The sequence below is a fragment of the Cnephaeus nilssonii genome, assembly GCF_951640355.1.
Source record: "Cnephaeus nilssonii genome assembly, chromosome: 6".
In the NCBI taxonomy this organism is placed as follows: domain Eukaryota; kingdom Metazoa; phylum Chordata; class Mammalia; order Chiroptera; family Vespertilionidae; genus Cnephaeus; species Cnephaeus nilssonii.
Genome location: NC_137077.1, coordinates 71,789,684 through 71,815,966, shown reverse-complemented (window position 1 = coordinate 71,815,966; position 26,283 = coordinate 71,789,684). Strand labels below are relative to the sequence as shown.

Here is a 26,283-nt window from a genome sequence, read left to right as displayed (position 1 = left end):
TCCTCCCCCCCCCCCCCCACTCCACTCTCTGAAAAGCAATGGGGGAAAATATCCTCAGGTGAGGATTAACAACAACAAAAAAATTAAAAACATTAAGCCAACCTTGGCAAAATGTTTAATATGAGAATTTGTCTTATTCCTTTTGTGGATTTAGTGAAATTTTATACATGTTGATAACAACTGTAGATTTAGGGTGAAGGGATCCGAAATATACCACTATGAAGAGTTGGGTCTTTTTTGCTTTTGTTTTCTGAACTCACATTATCTTCCTAAAAACAGAGCATCCCAAAAGAATTGTCTTATATCCCCTCCTTCGAATTTTACACACAGAGAAGATTGCCTCCTATCACCTGAGACAAGAAATAGGCGTAAGAAATCAGCTAAACACACATTGTCACAAAACTATCACATCTATCTCTCCTTCTATGGGCCCACTTATCTCCAAAAAGTCCTTTATTTTTCCATGAGCGCCCCTCTCACACTCCCCTTCCCCTATTAAGATGCAAGCCAAATTCTAACCACCTTGTCACATTTTCTGCAAACAACTACATACATGCATGAATAAAAAAAATATCTCTTTTCTCCTGATAACCTAGCTTTTGTCAGTGTAATTTGCACACCCCCAAACACTAAACCTAAGAAGATAGAGGAAAAGTTCCTCTCCCCGCCCAATGAAACACGTGCTGCAGTATGAGGAGATGTTTAAACCTAGGCTGCCCTAATATATTACAAATTGTGATGACTGGTAACCTGAGAGGCATGTGAAACCATGACAATTCCTTAGGGCCCTTTGCAAACTCCTTCCTCAGCTGTGACTTCAGCATCTGGATTGTGGTATCACAAACCAATCTGTCAGTAATTACAATACAAAAATAATAATTTCTATTACGCATTATGCTTTTAAACATTCAAAAAGTCATAATTAAACATGCAAAACCAATTAAAATATGAATAGTAGTCCTGGCTGGTGTGCTTGGTGGCTAGAGCGTCAGCCCATGCACTGGAATGTCTCAGGTTCGATTCCCAGTCAAGGGCACACATGGAGTTGCAGGTTCAATCCCCAGCCCAGTCAAAGCACGTGCAGGAGCCTCCCTTACTCCTTCCCTTCCACTCTCTATTAAAATCAATAGAAAAATATTCTAGGGTGAGGATTAACAAAAACAACAACAAAAATAAGAATAGCGATTAGTTTATAATTGAAATCAACCATCACTATATTTAAGAATATAATTTAGCTAGCAACGTAATAGACAATCCAGAATGATCCTAAAAAAGTATCTTTGTTACTACATTTTGTATAATTCTGCTCATATTTAATAAAGAATTTGATATCTGAAGCTTTGACTTCCTCTCCTTTAAGACTCATTCAGTCATCATTACGATCACCTGGATACACCCTCTACATAACCACATTTTGACTTCTATGACCACTTATTTTAGAAATTCAGGCTGTGGCTTGTACCTTGCTTAATCATCCAGGAGACTTCTACCTTTCAAATGTTAAACTTCGTATTACTCTCTTTTATATTTTGTCACAAACATTCACTTAACTACACTTGTCTGGAATTTGACATAGTTGCCTCTTCCCACTTTTCACCACCTCAAAGTTATCAGTTAACCCTATTTGTTCCTCAACATCATCTCAGAGCTGATTTCTTTGTCTCTTCAATGGCTATTCTTTCTTTATTTACTTTTTTTTCCCTTTATTTACTTTTTAAATGTCAAGGATTCATTCTCAGGGTTTGTGTTCTCCCTCTACATCACAGATACAAATGTGTGCTTAGCCTGTACAGTGTTGATTCACATAGTAGTTTAAACAAAATTAATTAGTTATTTCCATAACAGGTCTCTCAGGCAGATCTGAGGCCAGCTCCGCTGAAGGATGATGTGGCTGGGAGATGGATCTTAGTTAGATTTGTCCTGTCTTGCCCTAAACCCTTGGAAATGACCTCAGATAGTTTTGCGCCTGTATGGTCCAGCTTCTCATAAATAGTACATTTTCATTCTGTATAGCAAGTTTCAGCACCAGTATCTCTGTGGGAAACTTTATGGGATCTAGGAAATTTACATGGCCATATATGAGAATGTTCATTGTCTCTTATGGTATATAGGATCTCTGTGATTTCATAGACTGTTTGCATTGAAGAAATTTATATGTTTAACTATCCATTGAGGTCACAGTTAAGACAGTTAACAATATTTTTAAACTAGAGGCCTGGTGCACAAAATTCTTGCACTGGTAGGGTCCCTAGGCCTGGCCGGCGATCAGGGCCGATTTGGGCCTTCCGACTGCTGGCCAGGGCCTTCCTTTGTTCCGCACCACCCCCTGATGGTCAGCGCACATCATAGCAAGTGATCAGTCTCCCAGTAGAACTCCCACAAGGACAATTTGCACATTAGGCTTTCTTATAGAGAGATTAGGAGATTTCAAACAAAAGCCCAAATTCTTGACTTCATTTGAAGAATCTAATGGTTTGGCAATTCTCTGCCCTCCTTTCCATGTTTGTGCATTTCTACAGGAAGCAACCTCTAGACCTCAGGGTGACTGCCCCCTTTGGAGTGGTCATGTTTACCATCTCTCTTCTGTTTCATTCATTTTGTGTGATCTTCCTGATTCCTGTAGGATTTGACCTTAAAATGTGCATACAACATATACTTTATTTTTTAAATTTTTATTTTATTGTTTAAAGTATTACAAATAGTAGTACACATGTCTCCTTTTTCCCCCATTGACCTCCCCCAGGCCTCCCCTGCTCCCCAGCACATGCCCTCACCACCACCCTCCAGTGTCTTGTGTCCATTGGTTATGCTTATATGCATGCATACAAGTCCTTCAGTTGATCTCTTACACCCCTCCCCCCCAAACCCTCTCCAGCCTTCCGGCTGTAGTTTGACAGTCTGTTCGATGCTTCTTTGCCCCTGTATCTATTTTTGTTCATCAGTTTATAATGTTCTTTATATTCCACAAATGAGTGAGATCATGTGGTATTTTTCTTTCACTGACTGGCTTATTTCACTTAGCATAATGCTCATCCAGTGAGTATATGGTGACTGAACCTGTAGCTACAAGAATAGAACCACCTGAGAGTTACACAGTGATATGGACTGAATTTTTTCCCCAACCCCTCCAAAATCCATATGTTGAAGCCCTAACCTCTAATGTGTCTATTTTAGAGATAGAGCTGTTACTGAGGTAATTAAGGTTAAATGTGGTCATAGGGTAGGTCCCTATTTCAATACAACTGGTGTCCCTATAAGAAGAGAAATAGAAACTATTTCTCTCTTCCACCCTGAGAGAGTACAGAAGGAAAGTTACATGGGAACATAGTGAGAAGGTGGCTGCCTACAAGCCATAAAAGAGAGTCTTCACCAGAAATAAATTTCCCAACACCGTACTTATGGATTTGTAGCTTTCAGAATAGTGAGAAAATAAATATCTGTTGTTTAAGCCACCCAGTCTGTGGCATTTTGTTATGGCAGTCCAAGCAGAGAAATACACACAGACCAAACCCAGCCTCCTCTGGACATGGTCTCTCCACATCCACTCTTCAGTTAGGTGCTTATCTTCTTTCACCTAAACTTTTACAGTCACTTCCTAAGCAGTTTACCTGTCTTTGCATCATTCGTTTTCAATAGTTGCCATGGAAGAGTTCTTTTTAAAAAATATATATATATTTTTTTTAATTGATTTCAGAGAGGAAGGGAGAGGGAGAGATAGAAACATCAATGATGAGAGTATCCTTGATTGGCTGCCTCCTGCATGCCCTGCCCCTCCCCGCTACTGGGGATCAAGCACACAGCCCACAACCGGGTATGTGCCCTGATTGGGAATCGAACTGTGACCTCCTGGTTCCTAGGTTGACACTCAACCGCTGAGCCACTCTGCCTGAGCAAGTTCTTTTAAAAATGCAAGGGTTATAATATGTACTCTTGTTTTGAAATATAAACACACACATTAAAATTAATAAAATTAACACCTACAGGTCCATACACACTCTATAGTGGCTCTGCAGATCCTTTGTTTCTTATCATCCCTGCCCACATTTCTAGAGCACTAGGCCCCTTGCTGGGCCTCCATGCCCAGTTTTAGTAAGAATCCTGCTAGATCAGTTCAGAGAGAATCCCCTCTCTTGATATCTTATCACCCTCAATATCTGGTCAAATTTCTCATCTCTCATCCTCAGCAGTTGATCATCCTAGACAACCTTCAGCAAGATTCCTGTTGAGTAGGGTTAGCATAAATCCCCCTACCCTGATATTTCCTCTTATTAATTTTCCACCCACTGACCCCCACATTCTGCTTGTTGGCTATAAATCCCCACTTTTTCTTGTATTCAGAATTAAGCTCAGTTTTACACTGTAGTCTCTTTTCTCCTATAAAATCTTTTTATTTGTTTAAGTACTGTCCCTATTGTTTTCTTTAACATCTCCTAAACCAAAATTTTCTACATGTCCCTGCTCTTTTACTCCTGCATTCCTTCTGATTTCTTCCAGGCTACACGTAAAAAAGGCTCATGCTTTCTTTATGAGCCCATTTAAATCACACTGCTTGTTAAAGTTTTCAGGGTACAAATTATTATTTATTTATTTTTGGTGCTTGTAAGGTACTTTGTATACACATCTATTGTTACTTGGTCAATTTTATTATCACTTTTTTTTTCTTTTACATTATCCTCTCTAACCATCAAACTCAGGGCCTTTCATCTTTATTATTTATTTTATTTTTACCCAAGATGCTATTCTGCTGTCAGGCACTTATGAAGTAATTATATATTTAGTAATCAAATATTTGTTAATGCTAGCATAGAAGTCAGTGTAAAGACAATAATAGGAGCAAATAAAGGCCAAAGCAACAACAATCCCCCTCCTTTCCCCTAAAATTTCCTTTTAAATATGGCACAACCCAATTTTAAGTGTATATGAGTTACAATTAACCTCATTATAACCAGAGCCAAATGGATGAAGCCCACATATTTTAGCTGTTACAAATTTATTTTAAGTTTGTAAGAAGTTTCCAGAGCGTCTCCAATATGTCTATAAGGTATAGTCCCATTCTGTAATATTTTTTTTTAGCTTAACAAGGAAATGTGGTTGTTGTTGGATAGATATGGAAAATAAAGGAATTACAATATTTTTGAGTAATAAAATACTTAAAAAACACTCCTGTTGGCTGTTGAAAGCCCTCCTATTGTCTTTGAGGCCATTTCAACCTGCTGGGAAGAAGAAATCAGCTGTTCTTTATTGGCCATCACACTTTAACCAGAGTTTGATCAAAGGGGAACTTACAACATCCACTAGAGCAGTGGTCGGCAAACCGCGGCTTGTGCCATGGTTTGCCGCTCTGTTGACTAATGAGTTTGCCCACCACTGCACTAGAACAACACAAACAATCCAGGTCCATTGCTATTCCAGCCAGCTGGCTCCTTTGTCATTATTCAGTGCATTTTCACTGATGCAGCTTTTGCATCTAAGAAATATTAAAAATTAATAAAGCACTGTTGTTTTTTCTTCTAAGCTTTCTTATCAATGAATTATCTATCATTTACCTTATCATTTACCAATTTACTAAAATAAACCAATTACTAATATGTTTCATATTATTTAAAAGACCATGACTAAGGTAGGTGGAAATTGGAAGTATAGGAAGTAAAAGACCCAAGTCTTTGTGCTATTATAGTCTCCAAATGAGGAAGTTAGGCTAAAATTCATTTGATGGCTACAACAGCACAAAGACTTGGGTCTTTTACTTCCTATAATTCCAGGATTTCCTAAAATATTACAGGAACAGATGAAATATCATTATAGATAAAAACATGGGGGAATCTGTAATGGAAAATGCTTAAGGAGCACTACATTAAATAAAGTTAAGGAGGTTTTATTTTGAACTGCAGAACTTCTCAGTATTTTTTTTGAGTAAAACCAAAGAGGTATTAATTACCTTGTAGCCATCCTTGCCTATCCTATTTGGAATGGATATCAGAATTTTAAGAAAATTTTATGAAACAACATCCTGTATAAGGAGGTATTTTAAATTAACAGATGGACTTACATAATTATAATATTTAAGACTATACAATTTAAAAAGATATACACCCTGAATCATTCCCTGAATATAGGACTTTAAAAGAGCTTTAGAAATATCCTATACAATAAAAGCCCAGCGACTGAATGGCAGAATGACCAGAATGACCAGTCGATCATTCACTATGACATGCACTGACCACCAGGGGGCAGATGCTCAATGCAGGAGCTGTTCCCTGATGGTCAGTGTGCTACCACAGTGGGAGCAGGGTTCAGCTGACCGGGATGAGCGGCTGCTCCCACTCCGAGCCCCGGGCCAGTGGGCAGGAACCTGGGCTGTGTTTGTCTCCTCCTCGCCCCAGGCTCCTCTTCCTTGCTCCCTGCCGCCTCCTCCGGACAGCCTGTGGGCCGTGCAGCACTGCCGCTGGACTCTCAGAGCTGACCCTAGAGTCTGGGAGGTGGGTTCGTGGCCGCAGTGGGACTAAGGCCTCCTCCGCCTCCTCTCAGTGCTATTGTCCCTGGGCCTGGCCCCGATTGGGTCCCCTGGAGAGGCAAGTGCTCCGGCTCCAAGGAAGATGCCAGACCAGGGAGCAGCTGCTCAGAGGGCGGGTCCACAGCCACTCGGCTGATCTGGATGAGCGGTGCTCCCACAGCAGGCTGATCCCCACAGGCCACGTCCCCCACCAGTGCACAAATCCCATGCACCAGGCCTCTAGTCTAATAAAGGAGAGGGTCCTAGCTCTGCTAATGGTAGGATTTTTCACTATAATATTTTTGCTGTTTAATATACACAAGTGACTAAAGTCTATTTTTGTATTTCTTAAATTGTATAATTCTTTCAAAACACATATAATTGTCAAAAGCTGAATCTAACTCAAGACAATTATTTCAGGTGCAACACATCATTCGTTTATCTATTTTAAAGATTAGTGCCATTGTTATTTTGATATTCTCTTTTCCTTGACTGAACACAGCTAATAGAACAAATAAGAAACATTAAAATGTCTTTTTTTATGTTAAGAGTTTATGTTACCATAGACCTGGCATCTATCTGTTAATTTTAAGATAGTGGTTTGAGAACTTTAGAGTACATAAGAATCACTGGGAGGGCCGGCTAAACTCAGAATGCTGGCCCACACACAGAGTTGTTGATTCAGTAGGTCTTGGATGGAGCTGCAACTCTGCATTCCTAACGAGTTCCTAAGTGATGCTGAAGCTGCTGGTGCAGGTAGCACGCTTGAAGAGCCACTGCTTTCATAGATTCCAATTGATTAGTGCACACCTGGGTCTCTCTGTGGGCTGAGGTTCCTCCTTTAGGCCCCAATCTGGAGCCTTAAAGGAGCAAAGAGAGCTGGTTATCCCAACTGTCTCCAAAATAAGTCACCTCTCTGTGAATTCCTAGGTTCTGCCACAATAATCTCAGTTCCTAAAACCCAACCCATTTCCCCCCTCTTTAATGTTTCCCACTATCAGCTAATAAAGGGTAAGGTCATTAGATTCAAAATGCTGTCCACACTTTGGATTTCTTCCCCTCTAATCGCTGCCTTTTATTTTTCCACAAAACTCATGCCCTCTCTTACATTACATTTTTGCAGGGTCCTGGCTCTTTCCTGGCATCATTTGACTCTCTACCAGTGGCCGGTATTGCTAGCCTACTTGAGTATGTAGCCTATATTCACTCCTGTGTTCATTCATTCCGCATACATTTGTTAAAGGCTCTACATATCACAAATATGACAAGAATTCTGCATTCATGGGCTTACATTGTCATGAGGGAGAGATAAAATAAGTGTGAAAATAAGTATGATATATGCAAGAAGTGATGTGTAAATTGAAGAAAATGGCATAAAGTAATGGCCAAGAAAGTGACTGGAAATGAAATGTCTTAGCTACTCTAGAAACACCTCCCTGAGAAGGTAACATTAAGCTGCAGCGGAAATGCTGTGATGGAGGCAAAAAAGCAGTGAATGTAGAAAAGGGCACTTCGGGCAGAGAAAGCATCAGTGCAAACGCAGAAAGAAGTCCAGGGCGGTTGAAGGCTGGAGAGGAATTCTGGGGGAGGGGTGGCAAAAGTTTTCATAAGCCACTTATAACTACCTCTCTCTCTCTCTCTCTCTCTCTCTCTCTCTCTCTCTCTCTCACACACACACACACACACACACACACACACACACGCGCGCACACACACGCACACACACATGGTATACAGATTAGAAGACTGGGATGAGTGTCAACACTTCCTCTGGCCAACAGGAGTGAAAAGATCAGCATCTGATAGAGGAGAAACTAAAGATTAACAGGAGCATTCACTGTCCAGCCTTTGCAGTTGGCTGCACTAAAAGCACAGAAATCATACACAGCTCTTATTTCTTTGGGACACATTTCTTTGTGATGATGGACTCACTAAACAGCACTGGACAAAAAAAAAAAAAAAAGACCCCCACAATCTCGGGTGTGGAGCAGCCTGCTGTGGTCTCCTCTGCAAATGGGCTCTCCAGCCTCGCATCCCATTCCCGCCACCTGTGATCATGCCCCAAGGTCCCTGAGGGGTGGTCACCCAGGTTTCCCCCAGTCCACAAGCAAGAAGAGCACTGGCAGCCTTCCCCTCCAGCGGCTCGCTCGTGGCCACCCACGACTACTACCAGCGCCACCTGGTTCCACTCCCAGTGACAGCTGCTCTGCAAGTGCCAGGTGCCCTGGGGAAGCCACTCCCTACCCCTCGGGTCTCCTGAGGGCCACCCGGGTTACTAGTGGGCGAGCTTCTTTTTCAGGAAGTTCACTCTCTGGTTCATGGCCACCGTGTTGGAGTCCCCAGAGCACTTGGAATCTCCCCAGGCCTCCAGCGGCACCATCACCTGTGACCTGGCTCAGGAAGCCACAAGGAAGCAGCCTGGTGGCCAGTCCTGCAAAGCCACTCTGGGGCCCCGTCCTGAGTGACCAGACTTCCAGAGGTGCTAGGCATTGTTGAGCCCTTCTCGCTCTCCCACCATTGCTCCTCCTCACCCCACCCACAGACAAGGCAGGCTGCAGCAAGCAGCAGTGAGGTCCTTTTTTATATCCAAACAGCAAAGCACCAACAAGGAAGCTGAGAGAGCAGCACTCTCTCCTACCCAAGCCACACGCCAGCCTACCTGACACCCAGGACTGTAACCGTGTGCCTTGCACCACGTGGAATACAAAGGACAAGCAGCCAGCTCTTATTTCAGAATATGGATACATGCAGTCTTCACCTCTTGTCCTTTTCATAATGCTGAGTTCAAGAACCACTCTACGTATTGATACATAGTAGTGCTGGAAATGGCTACTCCCTTCCTACCCAATAAAGTCAAAATTCTGAGTGTAGAGAGGGCAAAATTAGGTCAGATGTATGTCTTACAACATTATTTTACACAGACAATATTCTCGAACAACAGTGATTCTGATAAAATTGACAAAACAATTTCCAGCAAACACACTCACACACAACACACCTACCTTTAAGCAATATGAAACAATTATGAATCAGAAATTAGCCTAAAGCAAGAGTTGAATGCTTTCAACAAACCCCTCAAGAAAAGCATCAAGCTTACTGTATCTCATAATTTGAATTATGTTTTAATCTTTATATCATTAGCCTCCAGGTACATCTGAGGGTATCCAAATCAACAGGAATTTATCAGTCAGGGTTCTTTTTAAGTAAAGAACGTAAGTCTATGTTTATAATTTTGCTTTAGATCTATTAAAATTTGCTGCCATGTAATCTGAAATTTGTTAAATATTCTCACCAGCAATGCAAATTTTTTCAGTATACAGAGTTTAAAAAGTCTTGAAGTCTTAAAGTCTTGAAGTGAAATCACCTTAGTTTTTTTTAAATGTTCCAAAATAATTATTATATCAAAATAAAAGTCCACTGGTTTATACTGTAAAACTCCTAGGATCTCATTTATGAAATTGCTTTATACACTCCTCATTATCATATATGCTGATGGCATTACCTGTCTGCATCGACAGTCACATCGTGAACACCTCTCTGAATGGCATCCCTGGAAGTCACTGGGTCTGGAATTCGGTTCAGACTTCTAGTATACAGGTTGAGTCCTCCATCTGTCATGTATCTGAAAATAAATGTGTGATTAATCAACAGAAAATTAAATGACCTCATCTGTACAATTGCAGTTAATAAACAGTGTTCACATTTTTCAATAATTATGCAAATATTCTTGATTATAGTTTTTTCTACATAAACATTATACTCACCAGAAAGAATTAGAATATCTTTTCAAGTTTATTAGGAAATCAGTCTTCCTTACTACAACAAGTAACTAGCCAATTATAAAACCTTCTGTTTTCCCCCTTCTGTTATCTGCATTTTGAATAGGCTTGTAAATAATATAACTCTTAGCAAAATAAAAGCAACATCATTTCATTTTTGAAGCATTGATGGTCACAGGAGTAATGGAACATTACTAAACTTAAAATTAATTTATTTGACAAGTGGAATATATGCTACAGTTGGCCATTATCATAAGCTAATAACCAAGATGTATTAAATGTTTAACATGTTGCCAGGAACTTCTCAAATAGTTCACATGTAATAACATTATTTATGCCCGCATTAGAGATAAAGAAATGAGTAGGCATGAAAGGTTAGGACTTACACAAGGTCACTCAAACAGTCATGACAGAATTGAGAAATGACTCTACAAAGTTTGCTCCAGGAACTATTCATGATCTTAACCACCAGGCATTGCTCTCTGAACTGAAGGACCACACGGTCTGTCCATGTCCTGTCTGGGATCTATTTCCTTATGATCACAGGACCACCACCATGACTCAGGGCTGGTACAGCCGCAGTCATGTTACTATTAGGTAATCTTGCTTGCTGGACCAAGGAGGATTAGAACAGGGTGTTTAATCTCACATTCCATGCTAGGCTAATTTTTTTTTCCTTGAGAACTGGGATAAAGACATAGTTTTTCTATGTGGAGAGAGTGGATGATAATGGAGACCCAGGAGCTGTGGGTGTTTATCATCACTACAAGCAAAGAGCCACAGAGAAAGCTGGTCAGCAAAGTAAAAACAATGGCACAGGTGCACAGAGAGAAGCAGAGACACTTGGCCCCATGGCTTCAGCTTCACAACCTGCCCTTGGGTTCTGGGAGTCATCCCTGCTTCTTTATAATAGGTGACCATTGTGCTTAAGCAAATTCAAGTTGCTTTCTCTTTTTGGTATCAAAAAATGTAATCATGATCATTCTGAACATTCACCAAATTGCTGCACAAGGGTTGTGAAATCGGCTAATTACTTACAGGATTAGTAAATTCTGTCTTTACTAGTTGAAGGACCTTGAACAAGTCTTATAAACTGGCCTCAATTTCTTCCACCGAAAGTGGGAAGAATAAAATCTAGTGTATATAGGTTTTAAGACAATTAGAGAATATATAAAGCTCTTACTGTGAGAACCCTATAAATAATAGCTACTTGTTCACAAAGCCTCTCTCATATATTTTGAAAAGGAAATATATGAATTTTATATACAAAACAATAACACTAAGTCATAATGCATTATATCCTCATAACCTGGTTAATATTCTTGATAACCAAAGAAATTAGTTCCACAAAAATTAAAAGATGACTTTGGATCCAGAATGTGTAGAACACTGACATACTCTTTTAAATTGGAAATACTGGAACGGTCTAACTATTTTGATAATGAGTTTATGATTGTGAGCATCATTGCCTGTACAAAATGGGACAATTAAAGAGTAGAGGGATGGTTGTCCTTCTAAATGTTACTGCCTTTTTTCTTAAGGTGGAATGTATGTATTTTTGGATAAAGTAAAATGGTTTAGTAGAAAATATTTTTCTCATTCACTCTCTTTTTAAATTGTGTTTTAAAAGGTTGAGGATGGTCGATATCTTTTCTCCAGACAAGTGAGATTCTTTTCTTCCTTTTTTTTAAAAAATTTTTAATTTTTTTTAAAGCTATCAACATGCTTAATCCTACACTTAACCTCTGGAGGAAGTTGTAGCAATGCTTACAGGGTATGTTTTACATCTTACTGGTCTGTCTTATTCATCTGTGTATCTCCAAAAGTGTTTAACAAAGTGTTTTTGTATATAGTTTGGGATCAACAAATATATTAAATGTTTGTTCAGTTGAATTTAAAAGGCTTCCATTTTGTAGGAAGAAACTATCAAAGCTGACCTCAGCAACTTTACCCATAATAGTGACGCATGTAAAAAGGAATAGATGAAAGAGCACTTCTATTAAAGACATAACATTCCAGTTTTTCAATGCTTAAAGTTAGTAAGTTCTATAGACAAGACTATTTTAAAACTAATTATCAAAATTAAAAAGCCCATATATTTAAAATTTCCATGCATTAGAAAGAAACTATTTTTTTCAGGAAGCATTTCAAAGCATATTAGTTTTTCTTTGGCCCTTCAATTTGCCAGGTAATATCAAATATGTTTATAAGAGCTATTAATTGAACCAAAAAAATCAGTGTATATATAATTCCTCTGTTTACAGATACTCTCTCCTTTGAATGTTGGCAGGGCATTTTCATAATAGAACCATGAGTCTGTATTTGAAAAATTTAAACAGGCATCACACAAGTAAACAAATTTCTGATTAAATTTTTTCTTAGTAATTCTTTCTTCCTTTCATTCTTTCTAGAGGATTTAAATATATAAAAAACCCATAAGTTTCATAGTTCCTCTAGAAAATTTATGCTACAATCTGGGAGCTATAAATGTTAGGAAATCTTTTTGAAAGAAATGGAAAATTTTAAAAAAGTTTTCCTAATAATGTTATATCCAAACTTCAGAACTATCAGCCAAGATGAGTTTAAGAAGAAATAATAGTTTCAAGGAAGATTGGTACAAACAAAAAATTTCAAAGGAAACTTGTGAAGGTTAAAGACAAAAGATAAATTCTCTCAAACTATAAAAAGCTTAGGATAATTTTAGCTATGTTCAAGTTCTTTAAGCTATAAAATGATTCCCATTAAGAAAACCCAATAGTCTCACAAAGCATTTCTAATTCCTCTTCCCTTCCACAGCCACATCTCTTCTTCTTCTTTTTTTTTTAAATCTTTATTGTTGAAAATATTACATAGATCCTCCTTTTCCCCCCCATTAACATTTTCCAGCCGGCTCCTGCCCCCCTCCCAGGCCCTCCATCCCATTGTCTGTGTCCACGGGTTATGCATATATGCATACAAGCTCATTGGTTCTGAGTAGACAAACCTTACACACTTATAGCATACTTCCTTTAGGTGTCTGTTTTCCAAGCTAATATTACCAGGTCCCATGGCTCACCCTGTTCTAGGATATTAAACTGTTTCCTATGCATAAATATGTGGATTTCCCATAATCATATCAGATATAGCATAAACTGAGCATGGATTATATTCACAACTAAAGCTCATGCTCCTTTTCCTACGTGCTAATATATTTATGGGAAACACACCATCAACCCAATCAACAATCCAGAGATATTACTCTTTCTTCTTGTCACTCACCACCCCCAACTATTACAAGATGGTGTCAGTTCAAATATGTGAATCTGCATCACTATGCTCTAATTTTGTCTGAAATAAGCGAAAATTGTAAAAAACCTAATTTTCTTGTGTTGTTCAACCCTACTTTGTCAATCAACATAAATATATATAACACTACCATCATAGCTACTCTGTGCTTTTTAAAGAAAGATTTATAGTGAAATATATTTATGCAAGTACATGAAGTGTAACAACACATTTAAATAATAAAAATAATATCAACTTTCATGTGCTTATTACCTGGCATCAGAAATAGAACATTTCCAGTTTCTTCAATGTCCATATAGGCTCCTTCCAATCATATCTCCCTTCCAGAGATATCTACCATGTTGGATTTTGTGTGAAGCTTTCCTTCACTTTCCTTTATGGTTTTACCACATGAACATGCATCCCTAATTATGAATATTGTTTAGCATCACTTAAATTTGAACTTTAAATAAACTGAATCATACTGTATGTATTATTTTGTGACTACTTTCCTTCACTCAAAATGACATTTTTGCAAATCATCTATGGCAATGTACTACTCATTTTACAGACATGTAGCTCTGTTCTATCAATGCACTGCAGTGTATTAATCTCTTTCAATACTATAGACATTGGAGTTGTCTCTGTCCTCTTGCTGCCGTGAACACCGGTGTGCACACATTTCCTGTGCTGACAGGCGGGAGCTTATCTAAAGTCTATAGCTAGGAAGAGAATCACTGGGTCCTAAAAGAGATACAAAGGTGTCCGATCTTACTAGTCACAAACAGTTCTTAAAGTAGTTTCAGGTAAACTTTTACTTGCCCATGGATGAAAATTCTCCATTTGGTTTTAATTTACAAGTTCCATCCAGATGATGAAGCAGGTGAATCATATTTTCACTTACTTTGTTACAGGCCATTTTGGTTTTGTCTTTGAAATGTCTGTTTATGCCTTTTGCTCATTTTTATTATTACAGTCTGTTTTGTTGGTTTGTTTTTTACTTCCCTCAATGTTACTAACCTGTTATTAGTTATACTAGAGGCATGGTGCACGAAATTCGTGCATGGGGTGGGGGGAGTGTGTCCCTCAGCTCAGCCTGCACCCTCTCCAATCTGGGACATCCCTCTCACAATCCAGGACTGCTGGCTTCCAAGCAGTCGCCTGCCTGCCTGCCTGATTTCCCCTAACCGCTTCTGCCTGCTAGCCTGATCACCCCCTAACCACTCCCCTGCCATTTTGATTGCCCCTAACTGCCCTCCCCTGCCAGCCCAGTCACCCCCAACTGCCCTCGCCTGCAGGCCTTGACCCTCCCAACTGCCCTCCCTTGCCAGCCTGATTGCCCACAACTGCCCTCCCCTGCTGGCCATCTTGTGGCAGCCATCTTGTGTCCACATAGGGGTGGTCATCTTTGACCACATGGGGGCAGCCATCTTGTGTGTTGGAGTGATGGTCAATTTGCATATTACCTTTTTATTATATAGGATGTGTTGCATATGAGGTTTCATCCAGACACTTTTCTCTTGATTGTTTTCATGTGAAATTAATTTTTCTACATATCAGAAATTTGATTTAAGACCTTTCTAGTTTTTTCACAGTTACTGGTTCTATTATTTCTGTGTAGTGCTTAAAAATGTGGTAATTAGCTTTTTGAGAATTTTGGACTCTTCCCATCTCCTCCTTTTAGCTGGACAACATTTTTACCTTTATTGTTACATCCTGTTCAGTTTGGGATCCTGCCCTGAAAGAGAGCTGTACCTAGACAGTTTAATAAATTCATAGGAGATTTCTCCATTCCCCTCAGACATGACCTCTGACCCTTCCTCTCCTTGGCTGGTCAATGAGATTTAAAGGTCACCCAGCTTCAGCGATCTTTAAATCTCCCCTGTGTTTTCTACTCAGTTTCTCTGGGCTGTTCTTCTGTTTCCAATGTTATCAGATGCCCCACTGCTCCTCTCTGTTACATCTTACACACATGCTGAGGCCATGCTGGTCCTCTGGCTCGTGGCTGCTCATCCCTAATTGCTCATACTTTGGGTTTGAGATTATACCTGGTATCATCTTTTTTGGTGTGTGTAAAGAGTAATTACAATTTTTCAACTTTGCTGTCTTGTTGCTTTGTCTGTTTTTGTAGGAAATTTGGAAGATTCAAAACCTATACTTCAACCATAACTTCCTAGAATTCTATAATTTTATACTCAATACCTCATTTTAGCCTTGGTGTGTTATAATTAGTTATTTTTTATCCTCACCAAAGGAAATGTTTTTAATTGATTTTAGAGAGAAAGGAATGGAGGAGGGAAGAGGGAGAGGGGGAGAGAGAGAGAGAGAGCGAGAGAGAGAGAGAGAGAGAGAGAGAGAGAGAGAGAGAGAGAGTTATTGATTTGACATAGAGAGTCATTGATGTGAGAGACAAACATCAATTGGTTGCCTCCCTTACACATTCAGACTAAGGACCAAACTTGCAATGTAGATATGTTCCCTGATTTGGATCAAACCCACAACCTTATGGTGTACAGAACTATGCTCCAACCAATGAGCCACCTGGCCAGGGCACAATTAGCTATTTTTTAATGACATGAATACACAGGGCTTCTCAAGTGTTTATTCCCCTTCAGTTCAGCATAATTTCTTCAATAAACACAGATCAAATTAAGAATTGTCTCCTAGATCAAATGTGCTAGCTAAGAAAACTACACTAATAATGAAAGATTGCTATAAAGCTCATTTATGTTTGTTTGTAAAAAATAAACAAAAAAACCCAACAACTCCTAGGAGAGAAATGTGTATAAATAGACATGTAGACAATCTCACAGGATCAGTATGATGGCTAAGAGTTTACACTGGAGCCAGACTGCTTAGGTTCAAGTCCACCATTGCTTGCTTCAAGAAATGTTGAATTCTCACAATGTAGATTAAGTAATTTTCTGAGTTTTGCCTCAAGTTACTTAAACTTTAAACACACAGAACATTGCCTAGCATGTAGTAAGTGCTTTATAAGTGTTGATTGGATTTACCAGCTACTTTTCCACTAGAATTCTTACATTCACTAAAAATAACTCATATCTTAAATATAAAATTAGTAGAAGCATTAGAATTAGGAATCTGTTGTTTACCATGTAAATATTTTCTAATTTTATTTATTTATTTATTTATTTATTTATTTATTTATTTATTTGATTTCAGAGAGGAAGGGAGAGGGAAAGATAGAAACATCAATGATGAGAGAGAACCATTGGTCAGCTACCTCCTGCATGCCCTCCCCACTGGGGATCAAGCCTGCAACCCAGGCATGTGCCCTGACTGGGAGTCAGACTGTGACCTCCTGGCTCATAGGTTGACACTCAACCACTGAGCAACACCATGTAAGTCTTTTTAACCCAACTCAGGTAACCTGCCCTTTCCAATGTTATTCATACTTCACTCATCACAAACTTTACCCAAGGAGAAGGAAGAGGGGGATCAAGGAAGAAGCAGGATTAAAATATCCACCTCTCTTTTTTAAAAAAACTTCATTCCACAGTATTAAAATTTCTTGGTGTTTGAGTAATGTGACTTAAAGTAGAATTTTAGGTTATAATCTTAGTCCGACTATTTATCACTGGGACACCTGCTGATAACTTCAATTTCCACTCAATTAAAATAAGTATCTCCTCCCCCCGCCCCAATATTCCAGGTTGTGCCTGTTGTGCTTCATAAATAAAGACTTTTTCAAAGAGATTCATTTGAAGTAAGAGGCCTTCCTATGACTAATTCCTAATTACTGGCAGATTCACATCCCCAAGTGTTTAAAGTAATTTTCAAAAGAGAAGAAGAGATAAGCCTTTGCATGCTTCAAGGAATTTTGAACTCTCAGAATGCTGATTAATTTTCAGAGTTCTAAAGTACATGAAAAAATGAAACTCCGTTCCCATTTACTTCATGACATTCCTCATGGTTACACGAGAAAAAAATCCTAAATTAAACATTTTCATTTAGTACTGTCTTTTGTGTCCTTTGTCCCTTTAATCACTAAACCATACTTGCAAAAATTGGGAACAGAAAGTTAACTTTGTGACTCAATGTTTCTAAGAATTATAGCACAGACATCTCTGTGCCCTTTTTTTTCTTAAGGAAAACACCATTAAGTTAAAATTCCCCTAGAGTGTCTCTAGCCCTCTCTTCTTCACACCTTTCAATTATGGGCTGAGACTCCAGGGTACATCCTGTGGATGCCAACAATGGCACACTATGTAACCTGTTGAGCAATGATGTACAGCACGCCATGGGTGTCCCCCACACAATGCCCACTCGTCATACCTGAGCTGAGACCAGCCATAACACCTGCTGACCATGTCTAGTCAGTCACCTTCCGCCCAGGGAACAGAACTCTGAGTCATTCTTTAAATTTCAGCATCCTGTACGCTATCTACCATGGGAAACAGAAAATGTATAAGGCCAAGCAGGTAAAAACCACCAGAGGAAGTTTTCATATGGATTTCTATTATTTTAACTTAGTTTGTTTATAAGCTAAATATGAATGACTGCTGGTCAACATAAAACATGTGGACCACTGATGTTTATTTAAATGGACTCATAGTTGAACTCTCCAAGACTTCATTTGAAAGACTGATAAGGCACAACAATAGAGAACAGAAGTCTGAATTGGGTTTCTACTGAGGCATGAAATAAGTAGGGACGACAATGGGAATAACATTTTTTTTTTTCCCTTCTTAGTGAATTAAGCAGAAACTGGCCAGCTCTCATGAAAGCAATTTCCTCTTCCTCCTTGGCACACAACTGAACTGTTTGTCTTGGCCTGGCTTATAGTTAGATGTGGCCACACAGCTGTTCTGGATAAAGGAATGTGGATAGAAGGATGCACCACTTGCAGGCTTGGTACATATGAAATATTCTAACACCGTGGTCCTTCCTTTCTTTGCCATCTGCCTTTTGAATATGGATGCCGAGCGACATTGGAAACATGGCTGGATACAAGAAAAATTACCTACCAGCCACCTTAGTCTATTGTAGAGAGCGCCTGGGAAGGCACACGGACATCTCTTTAAACCGTCAGCTGAGTCCAGGGCGGTAGGCAAAGCCACACCCTGGAAACACATTCTGCCAAAAGGCAGAAGTGTTGTCAGCTGGACCTTCATTTCAGCCCAGGTGCCGGGGGTGGGTTTTATTATGTAAATCCAGCCAAGCACCAGGAACGAATAGGAAAACTTCCTGGTATTTGGGGTATAAAATAAACACGCTGCATCGGCTCTGGGTCACTGTCTCTCCATCAGAAGAGGGCAGCGGTCCCACCCGGTCCCAGCTTTTTCCTTCTATCTCTGTGTCTGTTTCTTTCTTTCATTTTCCTCAATCCCCAGCCGCCCCTACTCAGGAAGACCCACTCTCTAGCCACACTGGACACAGAAAAGAGAGAAATATTTACAGTCTATGAAAGACTATATAGTGCACATTCCCCAACTGAAGGTCAGAAACACCAGTGAGGGTTTTATATGAAGGAGAAATGAACTTCATGTGAAGTTACTGAGATTTTGAGATTTCTCTGTTACAGGAGTTAATGTTAACTAACAGAGTCCTGTAAAATTCTTCTGAGTATAGGTATGCCTGTAATATACATTATTATATGCAGAGAGCAGTTGTTTAAGAAACTACTTATCTAAGAATGTATACACACATACACATGTCTATATATTACTATTCATTTACTGAATAAATGAGCACATATAAAAACACTAGGGAAGGCCCTGTGTCTAATTATCAAGCACTGCACACACAAAGCCTAAAATGTTGCTTGATTCATAGGATGAACTCGAGAAAAAATTTCAATACATGTAGGGTATCCCAAAAAATGTATACACACACTTTGAATAATTATAAAGGCAGTGTTTATTAAAATGCATTTCATTTTCAAAATTGAACTATCAGCTGTTAAAGTGTATATATACTTTTTGGGACACCCTGTATATACATACATACACACATAAGCTCATTACCCCTCTTCTCTCCCTATTCTTTTCTGAGAAGTCCTCATGTCTCCCATAATTTCTACTATCTACTATATGAGATCACACCCTCCATTATATCTCTATCCTGGACAATAGTTTTAAATTACTTTTGCTTTATCCCCTGTAACCATGCAGAAACCTTATTTTCTTTAATCTGGCTTTTTATTTTTATTTTTTTTCCCCTTTAACTCAAACTGGCCTCACAGGTGAGGCCACTCACCCACCTCCTGGCTCACCCACCTCCCTCTCTTTCCAGACAATGAGGTGCTGGTCAGCATCCAGTAGTCTTACAAACAAGGTCTTGGGTCTACTGACTACTGGGACAGAGTTTTCAGTCAAACTAAACATAATATCTTGGCTTCAGTTGTGTTTTAGCTCCAGAACCAGCAAAGCAGAACAATCCCACAGAACAAACCCTTGTGAAGTTGGACAGAGCATCTCCATGGCTGACGTCAGGACCAAATGCAATCATCCATTACCCCTACCCTAGCACCAACCAGTCAGTAGACGCCACCACCCTAACTCTGTTAGTCACCATGATTAATGATTTTCCCCATAATAACCCATTCCCCAGAAGCCATCAGGGAGCCAGGTCTTTGAGCATGAGCAACCTGTGACTCCAGGCATAGTGCCATCTCCTTAATAAGTCTTTTTTTTTATTTTTTTCAGCTGCAAACTCCTGTTCATGTCTTATTGGGCTTTGATGTGCTCAAGCAAATGGACCCCTTCGGTCTGGTAACACCCGTGTTTCCCACTCTGCAATTTTAACTCTGTACTTATCATCTCTCTTTGCTTTCTCACCAGAATAAAAATATAACAAGTTCTATCTGTGCCTATTTTCTCTAATGGTATCATTTTCTACTTCTTGTGATTATAAAATGGGTATCTTATCTGAATTATCTTTCTCTCTTACTAGTATACCCTCATGAGCCGCCCATCATTGTGTCTGTAAAATTTTCCTTTGTGATACCTCCTGTATCAATCCCTCCCCCCTTTCATCCCATATTTCTGGCCTTATAACTTGGACCCAAGTTCTTGTAATAGTGCCTGAAATCTATCCCCATAGTTTCTTCCCTCAACCCATTTTGCAGATTTCCCTTACACTGGTCTTTCAAAACCATCATCATCTTCATATTCTGCTATTATTAGGTAATCTTCTCTAAGACACAGTGCTTTCCATTGTGTATAGTACGTACTTTAGACCTCTCAGGTTGATATTACTGAGGCCTGTCACAATAGTTCCTGTCTCTCAAATCTTATCTTTAAATATTCAGATTCTATGAATCTCAGTCAAGGGAAAAGTAATTGAATGTCATCTAATCCAATTGTCCCTCTGCTTTGAAAATTATAGTTTAGTCAAGGTGGCCAAATGACATATATTCTGCAATACTTAGACTTTTCTTACAATTTTTATATTAATATATGTCTCTCTTCTCTAGCTATTTGAATCTCTCTAGGAACAGAACTAAAGTGTTTCCTTTTCTTATTCATTCCATTCTATTTCATGCCAGGATTTAGTGCTTTCTCTTTATTCTGAACTCTCAGCTCAAATTTTATCTGTATGAACCTTTTGAAATTACACATTGCACTGTGGATGTCCCTTGATGTCTGAGTTAAACTGCTCCCTTGATAAGCCTTCTCTCCCCAGATAAGCATGTTCCCTGTGTGTAAATAAACACAGTCAATCCTCATTATCCACCAATTCCACATTTATGAATTTGGCTCCTCACTAAAATGTGTAGCCCCCAAATCAGTACTTGCAGCTCTTCCATGTCCCTCACGGACATGCTCAGAGCAGCGAGAAGTCTGAGCTTCCCATGTGGACATTGCCGACGGAGGTCAAATAAGGTGACTTTCTGCCTTCTTGTTGCAGCTCTCCTACTGCAAAAATAGAAGTGTCCTTTTCACAGTCTAAATAGAGCCACTTTTTTCATATTTTTGTGCCTCTATTGGAGATTTTGCTGTTTAAAATGGTCCCTTAAATGTAGCGCCGAAAAGCTGTCTTGTGTGTAAGAAGGCTGTGATATGTCTTATGGAAAAATATGTCTTCCTTAAGCTTCATTCAGGTATGAGTTACACGGCTGTTAGGTGTGAGTTCAATGTTAATGAATCAAAAAATATGTATTGAATAATAAATAAGGTTTCTTTCAACTGAAATACACATGAAACAAGATTATATATTGATACATTGATGAAAATGTTATGGCCAAAGGCTCAAAGGAAACTAAATTTGTATTTCCCCTAGGGGAGTGATTCAGCATTCACTAACTCAGTGTTTGTGAGGACTTTATAGAACATAACTACCACAAATAATGAGACTAACCACATATGTGTGTGAGTATGTAGATATGTGTATATATATGTATATATATGTGTGTGTGTGTGTGTGTGTGTGTGTGTGTGTGTATATATATATATATATATATATATATATATATATATATATATGAACTAGAAGCCCGGTGCACGAAATTCGTGCACGGCGGGGGGTTGTCCCTCAGCCCAACCTGTACCCTCTCCAATCTGGGACTCCTGGAGGGATGTCCGACTGCCCGTTGGATCGGGCCTAAACGGGCAGTCGGAAATCCCTTTCACAATCCAGGACTGCTGGCTCCCAACTGCTTGCCTGCCTGCCTTCCTGATTGCCCCTAACCACTCCGCTGCCGGCCTGGTTGATGCTTAACTGCTCCCCTGCCAGCCTGTTTGCCCCCAACTTCCCTCCTCTGCCAGCCTGGTCACCCCTAACTGCCCTCTCCTGCAAGGTTGATCACCTCCAACTGCCCTCCCTTGCAAGCCTGGTCCCTCACAACTGCCCTCCCTTTCAGGCCGGGTGCTTCCCCACTGCCCTCTCCTGCTGGCCATTTTGTAGTGGCCATCTTGTGTCCACATGGGGGAAGCTATATTGTGTGTTGCAGTGATGATCAATCTGTATATTACTCTTTTATTAGATAGGATAGAGGCCTGGTACAGGGGTGGGGGCCAGCTGGTTTGCCCTGAAGGGTGTCCAGGATCAGGGTGGGGTTCCCTTGGGGCGTGGGGCAGCCTGAGCGAGGGGCCTGTGGTGGTTTGCAGGCCGGCCACGCCCCCTGGCAACCCAAGGGGAGGCCCTGGTATCTGGAATTTATTTTCCTTCTACAATTGAAACTTTGTAGCCTGGGGTGGCAGCCATTTCTGTGGCAGTTAATTCACCTTCTACAATTGAAACTTTGTAGCCTTTAGCGGGTGAGCCCGGCCAGTGTGTGCAGAAAGCTTTGCTTCCCCTGTTGCCGCCGGCAACCCTGGCCTGCTCTCTCAAGCTCCATTCTGCCGCCATTTGTTTGAATTTGTTTACCTTCTATAATTGAAACTTTGTAGCTTGAGTGGAGGCTTAGGCCTGCAACGGCTATGGAAAGCTTGGCTTGCTCTGTTACCTGGGAAACCTTGCTCTCTGTGGCTGTAGCCATCTTGGATTGGGGTTAATTTGCATACTCGCCCTGATTGGCTGGTGGGCGTGGCTTGGCTGGTGGGTGTGGCTTATGTAGCGGAGTGATGGTTAATTTGCATATTACCATTTTATTAGAGAGGATTATATATGTGTATATTTATGTATACAATTAGATCTTCATCCAGTGGTGAATATAAAAAGTAGATACACATATGTGCCCCCATGTAAAGAAATAGAGAAAGGAAAGAGAGGAGGATGTGGGAGGGAGAGAAGAAAGAATGGAGAAGAAAGAGGGGAGATACAGAGGAGAGAAAGTTCTTGCCTTATCCTTATGTTGCCATCCTGTCCCTGAACTGGATATTCCCTTCTAGGTGATGTTAAATAGTCATTTATTATAATTATTAATGATTATAAATGTAATTCTCATAATGATAAACTTATTGATTACTTATGTTGTGACAAGGTTTGTGCTATGTACAATTTTATGGGTTATTTCCTTCATTCCAAATAATTTTGTGGAGGTTCTGCAATGTTATCCTTTTTACAGGTGACAAAAATGAATTTGGATAAACTAATCTCCAAAGGAGTCCACAGAGAGAAAATTCTAGAAAGGGATTTAAGTTAGGAACTCTGACTCCAGTGGCAACTCAATTACTTCCTACCTTAATTGACCATAATCTGTCTCCCTAATTATAAAATCGTTAGAAACTCATGTCAGGTGGCTACCTGGAATGAACTGGTAGCTGTCAGGATATCAGAGCAGAGCTATGAATCTGATTTCATCTCTTTTGTACTTTTTAGGTCTTGTCACCCTTCAAACAAGCTTCCAGGAATGAAGTCAGGAAGGGTTAGTCATGTAGAAGAATGATTTCTGACACCGGTCCTCTCAGATGTATACGGACAAAGGATAGGTCAAAACCCAGACTCACATGAAAAAATATAGTAAGGTTAATTGGGAAGCTTTTCCTTGCATTAACAGAGCCTGGGTTTTGAAGTCAGACACACCTGAGTTCTAATGCCAGTCTGGTCTTTCCTGAGCATAAACAATTGGGTCTGATTAGGATCAATTTCCCTATCTGTAAAACAAGCATGTACAAAAATACCTCCTAAGCTAAGGGCTGGTGGTGGAAGGTTAAATGAATCAGTATCTTTAACAACAGTGTAATAGGTAACAGGTAGTATTCAAAAGGGCAATTACAATTGTTAATAAAAGTTCTATTAATAGAACTATCCTATTGCCTCCATTGAGGCCCATCGCAGATTGGACTAAATATTCCAAATTGCCAAAATACTTTAAGAGTTTGATAATCACAACATATTTTTGGGAATCTAATAGGAAAGATGAGGAAAACAGGGATTACGAGAAAGAAGCAAATCTGATATCATCACAACAAATAGATGGAAACATTAAACCCTAAAATGATTTTCCCTCAAGTTAGATTGGAGTCGCAAAATTTAAGGGTGCTGGAAAATATTTGAACCTCAAGCAAAGGCAGCTTTGACAAGCCCCCGAAAATCAAGCCGCTCAACAAAAGTCCTGTCTCCTTCCCTTGTCCTTCTCTACGAAATCTCTTATTTAAGAAGCATGTGAAAGATCACTCTGAAAAACACAGGACACATGTTTCTCTGAACCAAGAATAGAAAAATTTAATGGCTTGTAATGAAAAGATTTTATAGACATTTTAGATATTTTTACTTTCCATGAATGAGCAGAAGAGAGGACCTGAATACCCCAACACCTTAGATTTCTCACATTTTCTAATGACTTTGTGAACTAAACTATGTGCTCTTTTTATAACCAGTGCATCTGAGTGGACCACTTTTCCTTTTTCCATAGTTCTGTTAGAGAGCAGGACCCAGGGTCACTTACCCACTGTTGATGTCATCCGTCCTGAGACTTTTCCCAAGGATATCCCCATCACTCATATATCCACCCACATCGACTTCAGAGGACATGTCCAGGTCACTGCTTGCTTTCTCACTCATGTCAATTTGTGACATGTTTCCCAGCCGAGAGACAGCAGCTCGACGCAGAGGCGTTGTGTACATGAACCTGGAGGGGTCCGTGTGGATGAACCGACTGGTACCGCTGCGAGGATAGCCAGCGCCCAGGGAGGGAGCATCCCCAGCTTGAAGTCGGGGACACGCCTGGCCCAGCCTCCAGGTCATGGGGGTGGGACGGCTTGTCAAGTTGGGTATGGTCCTTCCATTCACTTCCGTTGTCACAGTGCTGTCAAATGTTGTCTCCAGGGTGCTGTCAAATAAAATGGAGAAACAATGCTACTATGGTTCACATGGAGCCATTGACCATGAAGGCACAAAACAGGAAAGGCCAGAATTCAGTCATTTCTCAGCAGAATGTTATTTTCAGGAAAGCCAAATTATACATTCATAATGAGATTCTAAACACCTCTTTAGATGTTAAATTGCGGGAAAGGGCATTCATTTGCAGTTTTTTGCATTTTTGCTTTCAAGAGAGAGATAATCATTAGATTTTAGATTAAAAACAAACAAACAAACAAACAAACAAACATTGTTCCACATTCTCAACAAACCTTGAATTTACCCTATTCTGGAAATTATCTACAATGATATTTGAAAGTCTCTCTACCACTCTTTCTCAGATGCATTTCAACAGCAACTTCTGGAGGCATAAAAGTCTGATGGTGATAGTTTGAGTAGTGAAATCAGTTTGAATGGGAAATTACACTGAAAAAAAAGGTGGATAGGAGAAAAAAGTCCCCATGTATGTGCTGAGAAGTAACCCTTTGGTTGTCATATAAAATTTGAGTGAGAAAATAGTAAAGGAAAACTAAAATTCCTTCTCTCTCTTTATAAGAAGTTAAGTGCCTGATGGTAATTTTTGTTCTTTACTGGCCCCAAAATATGCAGAACTGAGAAAAAACCTGTGGCTTATCTGGGTCCCACGAAGACTGGACATAGTCTCTTCTAAATTCTGCCTCAAGTCTGCTATGTTTTTCACTGTTCTCATTCTTCTTGTTTCAGGGTCTTCACCTAGAGAAGTAACACAATAATTCACTTATTATTCTTGTCATTTACTGTCCTGAGAATAATGATACACATATATAAATAATATAAATTCTTTCCTTAAAAGTAAAATGATAGGTAGGAAATTCCAACTGATTATCACCTAAAAAAGTATAATTCTTCTTTCTACAAATAAAATGTGAATAGAAACAAATGTAATGTTACAAGTAATAATTTGAGGTGGAGATAATGCAATAATACTTTATAGGTCTATGACCTTAATCACTGCAAAATAAGAGAGTCATTTGGAAATGCAGTATATACTATTTCATGTTA

The 26,283-nt window shown here is 39.6% G+C and overlaps 1 protein-coding gene and 1 pseudogene across 5 annotated transcripts in view; one reads left to right on the top strand and one right to left on the bottom strand.

Annotated features, from left to right (window-relative positions):
- Window positions 1–26,283, bottom strand: part of NAV3 (neuron navigator 3) — an 837,665-nt gene that overhangs the window by 137,420 nt on the left and 673,962 nt on the right. For all 4 annotated transcript variants that reach the window (XM_079773450.1, XM_079773452.1, XM_079773453.1 and 1 more), the window contains 3 exons: window positions 25,866–25,974; window positions 24,830–25,213; window positions 9,996–10,115 (listed from right to left, as the gene is read on the bottom strand). In XM_079773450.1, coding sequence (XP_079629576.1) covers window positions 9,996–10,115; window positions 24,830–25,213; window positions 25,866–25,974 — 613 coding nt within the window. The remainder of the gene's footprint in view (window positions 1–9,995; window positions 10,116–24,829; window positions 25,214–25,865; window positions 25,975–26,283) is intronic.
- Window positions 5,612–8,989, top strand: LOC307101990 (annotated as a pseudogene). The gene is made up of 2 exons: window positions 5,612–5,620; window positions 8,583–8,989. The product of its transcript is annotated as an uncharacterized misc_RNA (transcript).